At 45.8% G+C, this 13,179-nt stretch overlaps 1 protein-coding gene across 2 annotated transcripts in view; it reads right to left on the reverse strand.

Moving 5' to 3' along the window:
* The window catches only part of CFAP44 (cilia and flagella associated protein 44), a 131,467-nt gene that overhangs the window by 35,614 nt on the left and 82,674 nt on the right, over nt 1–13,179 (reverse strand). For both annotated transcript variants that reach the window (XM_029578456.1, XM_029578457.1), the window contains exon 24: nt 5,430–5,610. In XM_029578456.1, the coding sequence (XP_029434316.1) occupies nt 5,430–5,610 (181 nt within the window). The remainder of the gene's footprint in view (nt 1–5,429; nt 5,611–13,179) is intronic.

A 13,179-nucleotide genomic window follows, 5' to 3' on the forward strand; every position in this document is an offset into this window, starting at 1 on the left:
AAATTGGGAATAAATCCCCCTTAGGGAATTCCTGGAAAAGCCTCAAACCCCTCACTCTGTGTTATAATATCTGAATTTGTACAAAAATACCAGAGACGGATTGCAAACCTGCTTCTTCTTTAATTAGATAAGCATACATATCTAACAGGCCAGGCTGTCAGATCAAAGGGAGGAAGAAAAGTAAAGTGATTGTGCAGTAATAATTCAAGCATCTATACCTATTTATTTATTTATTTTGATTTCTTCTATACCGACGATCCTGTATAGAATACCTATAAGCACATTATGCATATTATTCACCATATCCAATAGAAAATAATAAAGCATGTTAATAAATCAACACCCTGTAACTAGGTCTCCTAAAATTAATATGCATTAAGGTATATGCTGCATGTGTAATACACCATGTGATACAATAGTCAGCTAATGCAGTGAACAGCTTCTTCATCTATTTCTAGGAATCTTTGTTTTTCTAACTTATGAGGCAATGCCAAGCTGTGTCATCTTTGGTTCACTTGCCTTAAGCAGTTTTCAACCATATTTGTAAGCTCTAGTGCAGTGGTTCTCAACCGGTGTGTCGCGACACACCAGTGTGTCGCCAAGCTCCGGCAGGTGTGTTGCGGCTCCCGGTGTTCCACTGCCCCGCTTGTGCTTCCCTTCTCACCTAGGGGCGGGGCCGAAGAATGAAGAGACGCTGCGCGCCAACGCCAGCGGGGCCGAAGAATGAAAAGACCTGCGCGCCGACGTCAGCGGGGCCGAAGAACAAAGAGACGCTGCGCGCCAACGCCAGCGGGGCCGAAGAACGAAGAGACGCTGCGCGCCGCCGGCAGCTGAAGAGCAGAGAGACCTGCGCGTCACCAGCGGCGGGGCCGAAGAACGAAGAGACGCTGCGCGCCGCCGGCAGCTGAAGAGCAGAGAGACCTGTGCGTCACCAGCGGCGGGGCCGAAGAACAAAGAGATGCTGCGCGCCGCTGCCGGTGGCTGAAGAGCGGAGAGACCCTGCACACTGCGGGAGGCGGCTGGAGAGACGTTGTGTACCGCGGGAGGTCAGGCCAGAGGTGGCTGAGAAGTGGAGGCCAAACAATGAGAAGAGGCTCCATGTGAGCTTGTGTGCTTGTGGTAGAATGGGTGCCTGGGTGCATGAGTGAGAGCTTGTGTGCGTGTGTGGTAGAATGGGTGCATGAGTGAGAGCTTGTGTGCGTGTGTGTGTGTGGTAGAATGGGTGCCTGGGTGCATGAGTGAGAGCTTGTGTGCGTGTGTGTGTGTGGTAGAATGGGTGCATGAGTGAGAGCTTGTGTGCGTGTGTGTGTGGTAGAATGGGTGCATGAGTGAGAGCTTGTGTGTGTGTGTGGTAGAATGGGTGCCTGGGAGCATGAGTGAGAGCTTGTGTGTGTGCGTGTGTGTGGTAGAATGGGTGCATGAGTGAGAGCTTGTGTGCGTGTGTGTGTGTGGTAGAATGGGTGCCTGGGTGCATGAGTGAGAGCTTGTGTGCGTGTGTGTGTGTGGTAGAATGGGTGCATGAGTGAGAGCTTGTGTGCGTGTGTGGTAGAATGGGTGCCTGGGTGCATGAGTGAGAGCTTGTGTGCGTGTGTGTGTGTGGTAGAATGGGTGCATGAGTGAGAGCTTGTGTGCGTGTGTGTGTGTGGTAGAATGGGTGCATGAGTGAGAGCTTGTGTGCGTGTGTGTGTGGTAGAATGGGTGCATGAGTGAGAGCTTGTGTGTGTGTGTGGTAGAATGGGTGCCTGGGTGCATGAGTGAGAGCTTGTGTGCGTGTGTGTGGTAGAATGGGTGCCTGGGTGCATGAGTGAGAGCTTGTGTGCGTGTGTGTGTGTGTGGTAGAATGGGTGCCTGGGAGCATGAGTGAGAGCTTGTGTGTGTGCGTGTGTGTGGTAGAATGGGTGCATGAGTGAGAGCTTGTGTGTGTGTGTGTGGTAGAATGGGTGCCTGGGAGCATGAGTGAGAGCTTGTGTGTGTGTGTGTGTGTGGTAGAATGGGTGCCTGGGTGCATGAGTGAGAGCTTGTGTGTGTGTGTGTGGTAGAATGGGTGCCTGGGTGCATGAGTGAGAGCTTGTGTGCGTGTGCATGTGTGTGTGTGGTAGAATGGGTGCCTGGGTGCATGAGTAAGAGCTTGTGTGCGTGTGTGTTAGAATGGGTGCCTGGGTGCATGAGTGAGAGCTTGTGTGCGTGTGCATGTGTGTGTGTGTGTGGTAGAATGGGTGCCTGGGTGCATGAGTGAGAGCTTGTGTGCGTGTGTGCGTGTGTGTTAGAATGGGTGCCTGGGTGCATGAGTGAGAGCTTGTGTGCGTGTGCATGTGTGTGGTAGAATGGGTGCCTGGGTGCATGAGTGACAGCTTGTGTGCCTGTTGTAGAATGGGTGCATGAGTGAGAGCTTGTGTGATTGTGTGTGGTAGAATGGGTCCCTGGGTGCATGAGTAAGAGCTTGTGTGTGTGTGTGTTAGAATGGGTGCCTGGGTGCATGAGTGAGAGCTTGTGTGCCTGTGGTAGAATGGGTGCCTGGGTGCGTGAGTGGGAGCTTTGTGTGTGTGTGTTAGAATGCATGCCTGGGTGCGTGAGTGGCAGCTTTATGTATGTGTGTGTTGGAATGCATGCCTGGGTGTGTGAGTGGCAGCTTTGTGTGTGTGTGTGTGTGTGTGTGTGTGTGTTAGAATGAGTGCCTGATTGCATGAGTGAGAGCTTGTGTGCCTGTGGTAGAATGGGTGCCTGAGTGGTGAGTGGCAGCTTTGTGTGTGTGTGTGTGTGTGTGTGTGTTGGAATGCATGCCTGGTTGCATGAGTGGCAGTGTGTGTGTGTATGTGGTAGAATGGGTGCTTGGGTGCATGAGTGAGAGCTTGTGTGTGTGGTACAATGGGTGCATAAGTGGCAGTGTGTGTGGTTGTAAGTGACAGAGTATGTGTGTGCTTGTATGTAAGTGACAGCATGTGTGTGATTGAGAGAGACTGGTCAGGGAGGTGACTGGTGTGTGTGTGTGAGAGACAGAGACTGGTCAGGGAGGTGACTGGTGTGTGTGTGTGAGAGACAGAGACTGGTCAGGGAGGTGACTGGTGTGTGTGTGTGTGAGGAAGAGATACTAGTTAGGGAAGTTACTGGTCTGTGTGAGACAGAGACTAGTTGTGACTGGTTGTGGGCCCTAAGGAAGAGGACTGTGAGGACAGAGCTTCAGCAGCCACTGCTGCTTCTGGTGAGTGCTATTGGTCTGCAAGGGAAATGAGTAGGAGAGTTGCTGGAGAGGGTAAGTAAAGGTGGCTTTTTAAGTTTATTTTTCTTGATTGATTGCCATTTTAATTATTGGGTGTTATGTGATGTGTCTGCTGTTTTGAAATATTTTGATATTTAGACAATTTTTAATAATTTTTATGAGTTTTTAATTGTTGGATGTTATTCCGTTCATCAGCTGTTTTGTAACATTTATTAGTATAGTTTTACAATTATTTCTAAGTGGGTATCTATAGCAGCTTGGCTTGCTCTGTTTTCCCAATAGGAGGTGTATTAGTGTTTAGGGCCTGGTTAATTACTGTCTTTTCATAAGGAGGGGTATTGTGCTTGCCAGTAAAGAGAGTTTGCTTTGCTTTTACTGAGATGTCATCAGATCCAGAATATCTTTTTTTGTATGGTGAGCCGTACGGGTAATGCCCTAGTTCTGCTCTGCACCCATTTTTGGGGGTCGACGTGGTTCCTGAGGATGCAGAATGTATATTTACATCTTGTCCCGTGATGGTCACATGTTCAGTGTGTCACGCATGTGAGAACCATCTGTCAGGTGTGTCCCGGCCGAAAAAAGGTTGAGAACCACTGCTCTAGTGCACAGTCTCTATTCCTTTGCAGCTGCTGATATTACTAATAGGATTTTGACTGGAAAATCCTGCAAATTACCACAGCATGCAGAGTGCTCCCTTTTCTGTGCACTGGTTGGAGTTGTTGCCATTGGTGCAATACTAGACCTCAACTCAGCATGCTGCCCCAATGCAAGAAATTGAGTGGCATGCATGGCAACACGATTCTGGCCTAACTGATGTACATATCGCGAAGTGTACACTTACATAAGCAAACATGTACACACGCACACAAATGGGAAGACAAAATCATGGGGAGGCCATTTTTCTAAGTGGCCGCTGTGTTGCAAGCCAGTTTTCAAAGGGAAACTCCCTGTGGGGTACTTTCAGGGGCTCGCCCCTTTTCCCGGCGGAGAGCACACATACTTTTCCTGTAGAGAGGAAAGAACACATTTCAAAGGGTTTTTTTCCCCATGATCATCACCCATTTCCTGTAGCTACAACACACCCGCAGACATTTACACCACATTTCGTGCAGGTAATTTAACAGGAAATAACACATGTAGGTTGCATTTTCAAATGCAAAAGGAACTCCTGCCATTTCAGACTCTGGCTAGGGAAAGCAAACGAGATCCTGAAAATGGAAAGGATCACTGCCAAGCAGTGACACGTGACAGAAAAACAATGGGTTTAGCAGGAGAAGCAGGTCAGAGTATAAATTATGAGGGCAATTTTTAAAACTGGGCTTTTTTTTTTTATGGCAGAGACCATGGGTGCGTTTACCAGCATGCATTCCACCAATTTTCAAAGGCAAAAGGAACTTGCAGAGATTTGCACCTGCTCTGATGGACCAAAACAATGCTCAGAGTTGTGAGAATGCAAAAACTGTACTTGTTGCTGCCTCTTCCATCCCCAGAAATGAGGCCATGGGCATTGTGACAAAGGGCTCTCTTACCCACACACTGCTTTTCAAGTCGCCCTTTTGGTCTGGTAAATGGCCCTCGAAAATTGCGAGCTATATTTGTTAATTAGTTGTACATTCTCCCTGATTCTTTATAAACAAAGGCCCTTATGCCACAGCCATGCATAGTCTGGTTTCTTATCAGATTGTTACAATTGCTTTATTATGCTGTTTGAAAACCTGACCCCTTTGACAGAAGGATCCTTCCTGAAAGCTCATCACAGACGTATGAAGTTAGAGCAATAGCAAGGTCTCACCTACAGCTTTGTTTGTTGATCCTTATGACTGCATATTCAAATGGGCTTAACATGGCAGCCGTAATATGTTTGGGGGGAAAAAAACTGAATCAAATTTAAGATTTTCATCAAGATAAACAAAACTTTAAAACGGTCCCGTGCCAACCTGTGTGGGACTTCATGCAATATTAGTGGGGAAACTGAAAGATTTTGGGGGGCTGATAGAACTGGCCATAAATGCCACGCTTTGGCACCTGGTATGCTAAGCCTCTCATCAGAGGTTAGGTGAGGACAATTCTCAAAAGCCATTTGCAGATGTAAATCGGCTGTTGGGGAATTGCCCGCCCTCTCCGCGGATAAAAGTGCACGCATGGCTCCACGGTGTCCTCGTGCGTGTACCCAAAACTTAACAGTACTGACAGTGGCTGGCAAAGGACTCACAGCTCTTCCCACTCTCTCTTTCTATTGGCTATCTTCGCCTTGGCCTTCTCCGCCTTTTCAATAATTAGCCTCAATTTTTCGGCTCGGTTAGCTGTGATACGACAACCTGACCACTGGTCTTTGGTGCTTTCCTCCGGTATTTCCGGCTCGACTTCCTCTTTCAGTTTGCTGGCTTCACCTGCTGAAAACAAGAAGAGCGAGAATATTTTCTCTCTTTTTTTTTTTTTTTATTATACCTTTATTGAATTTTTCAAATAGTACAATAAAGTAAAGAAGTGTGGATTTGCCGTAAAACAATATTACAAATAAAAATAGAAGGAAATACAGTTAGAGCAAATCAGCAGACCTATAGTAAGGGGGAGAAATATAGGAAATTTTATTCGAAGCAATGGAATAAACAAAAAAAAAGAAGAAGAAGTTGTACCTTGTGATTAATATATATTACTTAACCTCCCCAATAAGCTAGACTTCCAGCCCACACTCAGCATTTATATCTGCAATAAAGATTTCTAAATGCAGTGGGTCTGTGTGAGATTGATTCGTTAGAAAACGACTGCAGGGAAACTTTAAAAAGAAATAAGGTCCAAGAGCAAGGACTTTAATGAGAGGAAATGTCCCCTAATGCACCCAAGTGGGATGGGAGACGTCAGGAAAGACAAAAACCTTTTGGCCACCCTTATTTTTGGAATATCAAAAACACCAGATATCCTGCTCAGCACAAAAAATAAACTATTAAGGTAGCTCTGTTGGAAATCAAGTCCAGAAAGCCTTCTAAAAAAGTAGAAACCCCCGGGCTTTCCATGGAAGAGGACTGTTTATCTTGACCTAAACTTTTTCATCTAGGTAAATAAAATATTTTAGAAATAACAGGTAAGCCATCCTCTGCATAAGCTAACTTATCCCTCGAGTATTTTTTAAACATTTTGTTAGCAGATGATAATTTGGTAAATGGCAAATTAACAAAGCACCAATTCTTAATCCTGGATACATTTTCCAAAGCCTCCATTTCTCTGTGTAGCACTAAACGATCTTTAATGTGCGCAGATTCTGCATGCATTAATTAATTAATTAATTAATTATTTCAAGGCTTTTATATACCGATAACTGTTTGCACATCGTATCGGTTTACATGGAACAGGGTGATTAAATAATTACCGGATAACAGTTACATAAAACATTTGGTAGCATAAGTAAAATTAAGAAATAGTTCAAACTGTAGACATATTATTAAATAAAAGTGACATAAATAAAATTAAGCAATAGTATAAACTGTAAACATATTATTAACCCTAAGCAAGCCCAAGCTGGTCTGAATTCGACAAAGCCTCATCACTGGAAATACAATCAATCATCAAAGAAATGAATCCAGCAAATCACCCCATCGACAGCATACCTATACCAAAGATCAAAGCTATTGAAGCCAGCGAAGCATCAATAACCAAAACTATAACCAACATAGTCAATCTATCCCTCGTAGAAGGAAACTACCCGGACTCCTTAAAATCAGCTGTTATCAAACCCATTTTAAAAAAGACCAGCCTATTTTTATTTATTTATTTAACAGCTTTTCTATACCGACATTAAAGTACACAACATATCGGTTTACATAATAACAAAAGGAGGAAAGCCTCAACCCAAACAACTCACTAAACTATCGACCCATATCTAACCTACCCTTCATCGCCAAAATCATTGAAAAGATCGTCCACTCCCAACTATCCGACCACCTAGAAAAGAACAATATCCTATTCCCCACACAATTTGGTTTTAGGAAATACCTGAGCACTGAAACACTACTCCTCTCTCTCAGCGACACTGTGCTCAGAGACTTCGAAAATGGCCAAAGCTACTTATTAATCCTCCTAGACCTATTAGCCACATTCGATACTGTAAACCATGCAATCCTTATGGATCGACTGACTGAAATAGGATTAACTGAGAAAATGTTGCAATGGTTCTTGTCCTATCACCCAGAAGCTACCAGGTATTAATAAATAATACCCTCTCGAAGAAAATGAACCTAAACACTGGTGTTCCTCAAGGCTCTGCACTATCCGCAACCCTTTTCAAATTATACCTTCTCCCGCTTTGTCACTTTGTATCTGACCTAGGGCTTACCCACTTCCTATACGCGGACGACATCCAAATACTAATCCCAATCCAAAATATTCTGGAAGAAACCTACAAAAAAACAGCCTCACATCTCTCCAAAATAAAACAATTATTAACCAACATGAAACTCATAATAAACATAGAAAAGACAGAAATAATTCTCCTGGATAGGAAAAACACACCATCACCCCCACCATTGCTCAACATAGAGAACCAAAATCTCACTGGCGTCACATGCTCGCAATTTAGGAGTCATCATCGACAGGGAATTATCCTTCAAGAACCACATCATGAATAAAATTAAGGAAGGATACTAAAAACTACTCACACTAAGACGATTAAAACCGTTCCTTACTCCAGATGACTTCAGAACAGTCCTTCAGCTACTCATCTTTTCCAACCTGAATTACTGCAACTCCCTATTATTTGGATTACCACTCTCCACCATCCGCACACTTCAAATCTTACAAAACACTGCTGCCAGAATCCTCACAGGAACAAAAAACCACAAACATATTACGCCAATTCTCATAGCTCTACATTGGCTCCCAATAAAACATCGAATAGATTACAAAATACTGACACTACTGCACAAAAGAATATATGGAGAACAAACTAACTGGTTAAGTAAAACAATAAAAAACACACACCTCAACGAAACCTCCGCTAAACCAACAAAGGCCTTCTGAAAATCCCACCTACGCACTCCAAACAACTAACCTCAACCCATGAAAGAGCCATATCCCTCGGCAGCCCCAAACTCTGGAACACCCTCCCAACGGAACTAAGAACTCAACCAAACCTAAAATCCTTCAAAAGAGAACTTAAAACCTGGATGTTCACCAAAGCCTACCAAAACACCCAATGACTCATACACACCCTCCCCAAAATATAACACAAATCTGGACTGAAACCTCCTCACCCCCGCCCTATTAACCTTCATTCAGAACCCCACCATGTTCCCCTTGCTACGTTAAGAATATCCCCCTCAATCTTAATAATGCTGTAAATGAATGCTGTATGTTTAAATGAATGCTGTACGTATAAATGAACGCTCTATGTACATCAATTCATCTACTAACCTTCTAACACTTTATCCATCGAAAACATGTTAACCAATATGAATATGATGTTAATCCCAATCCTAACCTCTTAACATCTTACCCATCGAAACTTGTAAACTGTTGTGATGGCGAAACCGAATGATAGTATATAAAACTCGATAAATTAATTAATTTATTTATTTATTAAATAAAAGTGAATGATATACAGGTTTCAAAAGGAGAAACATAACAATTAACATGTGGGGAACTCAGGGAGGATTAAAGTTAAAGAGGATTATGGATAGGGACGAAAGAGAGCAAGGGGGAAAAAATCAAAGTGTGGGAGGGAGAAGGAACAAGTGAGAAGGGTTGGGAGGAGCGGGTGAAAGGAAGGAGGCGGGAGAAGGTAAGGGGCATTAGGTGAAGGCCTGTTTGAAAAGCCATGTTTTTAATTTTTTTTTTAATTTTGTGTGCAAGGTTCCAAGCGGAGGTCAGCAGGCATTGCATTCCAGGATAGTGCTCGATCCCTTGTGGAGGAGAGATGTGTGAGTTTAGGGGAGGGTATGTGAAGGGTTCCTTTATAGGCGGATCTGGTGGGTCTATTGGATGTTTGAAAGTAGAGGGAGCCATTTAACCATTTGATGTTCTGGTTGTGTAGGGTCTTGTGTATAAGGGAGAGGCTCTTGTAGATAATTCTGGAGGAGATGGGGAGCCAGTGGAAATCTCTTAGGATGGGGGTAATGATATCTTTCCTGCATGTATTTGTGAGTATTCTAGCTGCGGCACTCTATAGTATTTGTAGGGGTTTGATGGTAGAAGCAGGGAGGCCTAGGAGAAGGGCATTACAATAGTCGATTTTGGAGAATATTATGGTCTGTAGGGCAGTACAAAAGTCGTTGAAATGTAGGAGGGGTCTTAGTTACTTTAAGACATGCAGTTTGAAATAGCATTCCTTCAATGTGGATTTTATGAATGTTTATGAAGAGAAACCTGCAAATTCAAGGCAGATGTAGTTTTTTCAAAATCTTACAGCCTCTTCTCTTGTGACTGTAGGGATGATCTAGTCTCTCCCATAAAGGAATTAAATTGTGGGATGGATTGGGATACCTTATTCTCTAGTTTAATTATCAATTTTCACAAGTCACTGAGTGATACATTTGATGGCTCGACAGGAACTTCCCCCTCATCTAATGAAGTCTGTCCAAAGTTGGAGTGAACGACATTAGATTCATTTAAATCTGGAACAGATATCTCAGCTGGTAAAGCAGAATTAATTTCTTGCTGGTCGTTACACTGCAAATCATATTTTCTGATCTGAATCAGGAATTTTCTTTAAAAAAAAAAAAAAAGGTACCAGGCTGGGCCCAGTGACAGCCTCTGCATCTTTCACTTTTTCCCAATGGGGAAAAGAAAACAAGTTCATAATAGGTTCCAGATTGGCAATCTGGCATGATCTGGCAGAAAATCATCATTGCCTCTGTCGACCAGTTAGGATTAGTATGGATAAAAAAGTCTCAATAAAGGGCTGCACCAATAGCATCAATGTAAGGGGGCAAAGGGTAGCATATGCCCCCCCCCCCCCAAAAAAAATACCTTGCCACCTCTTTGCCAGCCGAGCCTCGAGGCAATGCATATGTGCTGAGATCCCGTGGACTGCCATGCAGTAATAATTGCTTCATTGTACATGCTGCTGATAGACCCAGAAATCAGGCAGCACCAAACGTTGCTATTCTTGTCTGCCCGGCAGACCACCCCACACTGGAGCCAAGAGGTTGGAGTGGCTGATGCCCAAATTTTCAAAGCCCCGTGCATGTAAAAATCTGTAGATACACGCTTAGCTGTGCCAAGCGCATTTTTAAAACGGCCCAGCCACGCTCGTATCTACCGATACGCATGGAAGTGCCGGGATTCATAAAAGGGGCAGGGGCCAGCCGGGACAACTGTGCACAAATTCCTTCTACTCAGAGGAGGAAGTTATAAAAGAAAAAAAAAGGAATAGCAAAGGTAAAATTTAAGGGCCGGGGTGGAGAGGGGAACAGGGGGGTAGGGAAGTTCCCTCCCAGTCCGCTCCTTAATTGTGCACGCGTCGGGCACTGCGCGCAGGTTTTAAAATCGACCCGTAAGTGAGCAGGACCCAGAAAAAGAGAGAGGAAAGAAGCAATAGCTCAATGGAAGAGAGAAGCAGGGGAAGGGGGAGGGCAGGAAGTGGAGAAGAGAAATGATTAGGAGGGGAGAGCGACAGGAAGGAGGTAACAGATGGGAGGGAGAAGAGAAAGTTGTGAAAGAGGGAGAGGTGAGGGTTGATAGGTTGGGGAAGAGGAGGGAAGGAGAGATGGGGAGGAGAGCAATAGGAGGGAGAGAGGAGAGATGTGAAGGGAGAGCTTGACAGTAAAGGAGGAGAGTTAGTTCAGGAGATAGGGGAGAGACGAGAAGGGATTGGGTGGGACTTGGGGATTAAGAGGAAAGTGGGGATTCCGGGATTGGGTGGGAGAGAGGAGACTTTGGGTTTGAATGGGGTACTCAGGGATTCCGGGATTGGGTGGGAGAGAGGAGACTTTGGGTTTGAATGGGGTACTCAGGGATTCCGGGATTGGGTGGGAGAGAGGAGACTTTGGGTTTGAATGGGGGTACTCAGGGATTCCGGGATTGGGTGGGAGAGAGGAGACTTTGGGTTTGAATGGGGGTACTCAGGGATTCCGGGATTGGGTGGGAGAGAGGAGACTTTGGGTTTGAATGGGGTACTCAGGGATTCCGGGATTGGGTGGGAGAGAGGAGACTTTGGGTTTGAATGGGGTACTCAGGGATTCCGGGATTGGGTGGGAGAGAGGAGACTTTGGGTTTGAATGGGGTACTCAGGGATTCCGGGATTGGGTGGGAGAGAGGAGACTTTGGGTTTGAATGGGGTACTCAGGGATTCCGGGATTGGGTGGGAGAGAGGAGACTTTGGGTTTGAATGGGGTACTCAGGGATTCCGGGATTGGGTGGGAGAGAGGAGACTTTGGGTTTGAATGGGGTACTCAGGGATTCCGGGATTGGGTGGGAGAGAGGAGACTTTGGGTTTGAATGGGGTACTCAGGGATTCCGGGATTGGGTGGGAGAGAGGAGACTTTGGGTTTGAATGGGGTACTCAGGGATTCCGGGATTGGGTGGGAGAGAGGAGACTTTGGGTTTGAATGGGGTACTCAGGGATTCCGGGATTGGGTGGGAGAGAGGAGACTTTGGGTTTGAATGGGGTACTCAGGGATTCCGGGATTGGGTGGGAGAGAGGAGACTTTGGGTTTGAATGGGGTACTCAGGGATTCCGGGATTGGGTGGGAGAGAGGAGACTTTGGGTTTGAATGGGGTACTCAGGGATTCCGGGATTGGGTGGGAGAGAGGAGACTTTGGGTTTGAATGGGGTACTCAGGGATTCCGGGATTGGGTGGGAGAGAGGAGACTTTGGGTTTGAATGGGGTACTCAGGGATTCCGGGATTGGGTGGGAGAGAGGAGACTTTGGGTTTGAATGGGGGTACTCAGGGATTCCGGGATTGGGTGGGAGAGAGGAGACTTTGGGTTTGAATGGGGTACTCAGGGATTCCGGGATTGGGTGGGAGAGAGGAGACTTTGGGTTTGAATGGGGTACTCAGGGATTCCGGGATTGGGTGGGAGAGAGGAGACTTTGGGTTTGAATGGGGTACTCAGGGATTCCGGGATTGGGTGGGAGAGAGGAGACTTTGGGTTTGAATGGGGTACTCAGGGATTCCGGGATTGGGTGGGAGAGAGGAGACTTTGGGTTTGAATGGGGTACTCAGGGATTCCGGGATTGGGTGGGAGAGAGGAGACTTTGGGTTTGAATGGGGTACTCAGGGATTCCGGGATTGGGTGGGAGAGAGGAGACTTTGGGTTTGAATGGGGTACTCAGGGATTCCGGGATTGGGTGGGAGAGAGGAGACTTTGGGTTTGAATGGGGTACTCAGGGATTCCGGGATTGGGTGGGAGAGAGGAGACTTTGGGTTTGAATGGGGGTACTCAGGGATTCCGGGATTGGGTGGGAGAGAGGAGACTTTGGGTTTGAATGGGGTACTCAGGGATTCCGGGATTGGGTGGGAGAGAGGAGACTTTGGGTTTGAATGGGGTACTCAGGGATTCCGGGATTGGGTGGGAGAGAGGAGACTTTGGGTTTGAATGGGGTACTCAGGGATTCCGGGATTGGGTGGAGGGATGTGGAGGGATGTGTTAGATGGGCTAACGGTGTGAGACAGGATGCAGAAAAGTAGGGAGGGGTGGGAAAAGGGTGTGAAGGGGCTAAGGAACAGAAAGCTGTGGAGGGGATGAGAGATCTACAGACTTGCTCATCAGAAGCGGCAGTAAATGATCATGGATTCGCAAGCCACCGCATGCCTCGCTCAGCCATTTTTAAAATATGGAGTTACGCGCGCAAGTCTAGGCCCTGCCCTGGAATGCCCAGGCCCCTCCCCCTATCAATTCTCTTTTTTTTTTTTTTTTACGTACTTTGTGGCTTTTTAAAATTTGGTTTACTCGCGCCTGGCCCACATGTGGGCATTTTTGCGCAAGTAACTTTTTGAAAATTCATCTGTAAGTGTTTAGGAGGGAG

This window comes from Rhinatrema bivittatum, chromosome 15 (genome assembly GCF_901001135.1).
Source record: "Rhinatrema bivittatum chromosome 15, aRhiBiv1.1, whole genome shotgun sequence".
NCBI classification, from domain to species: domain Eukaryota; kingdom Metazoa; phylum Chordata; class Amphibia; order Gymnophiona; family Rhinatrematidae; genus Rhinatrema; species Rhinatrema bivittatum.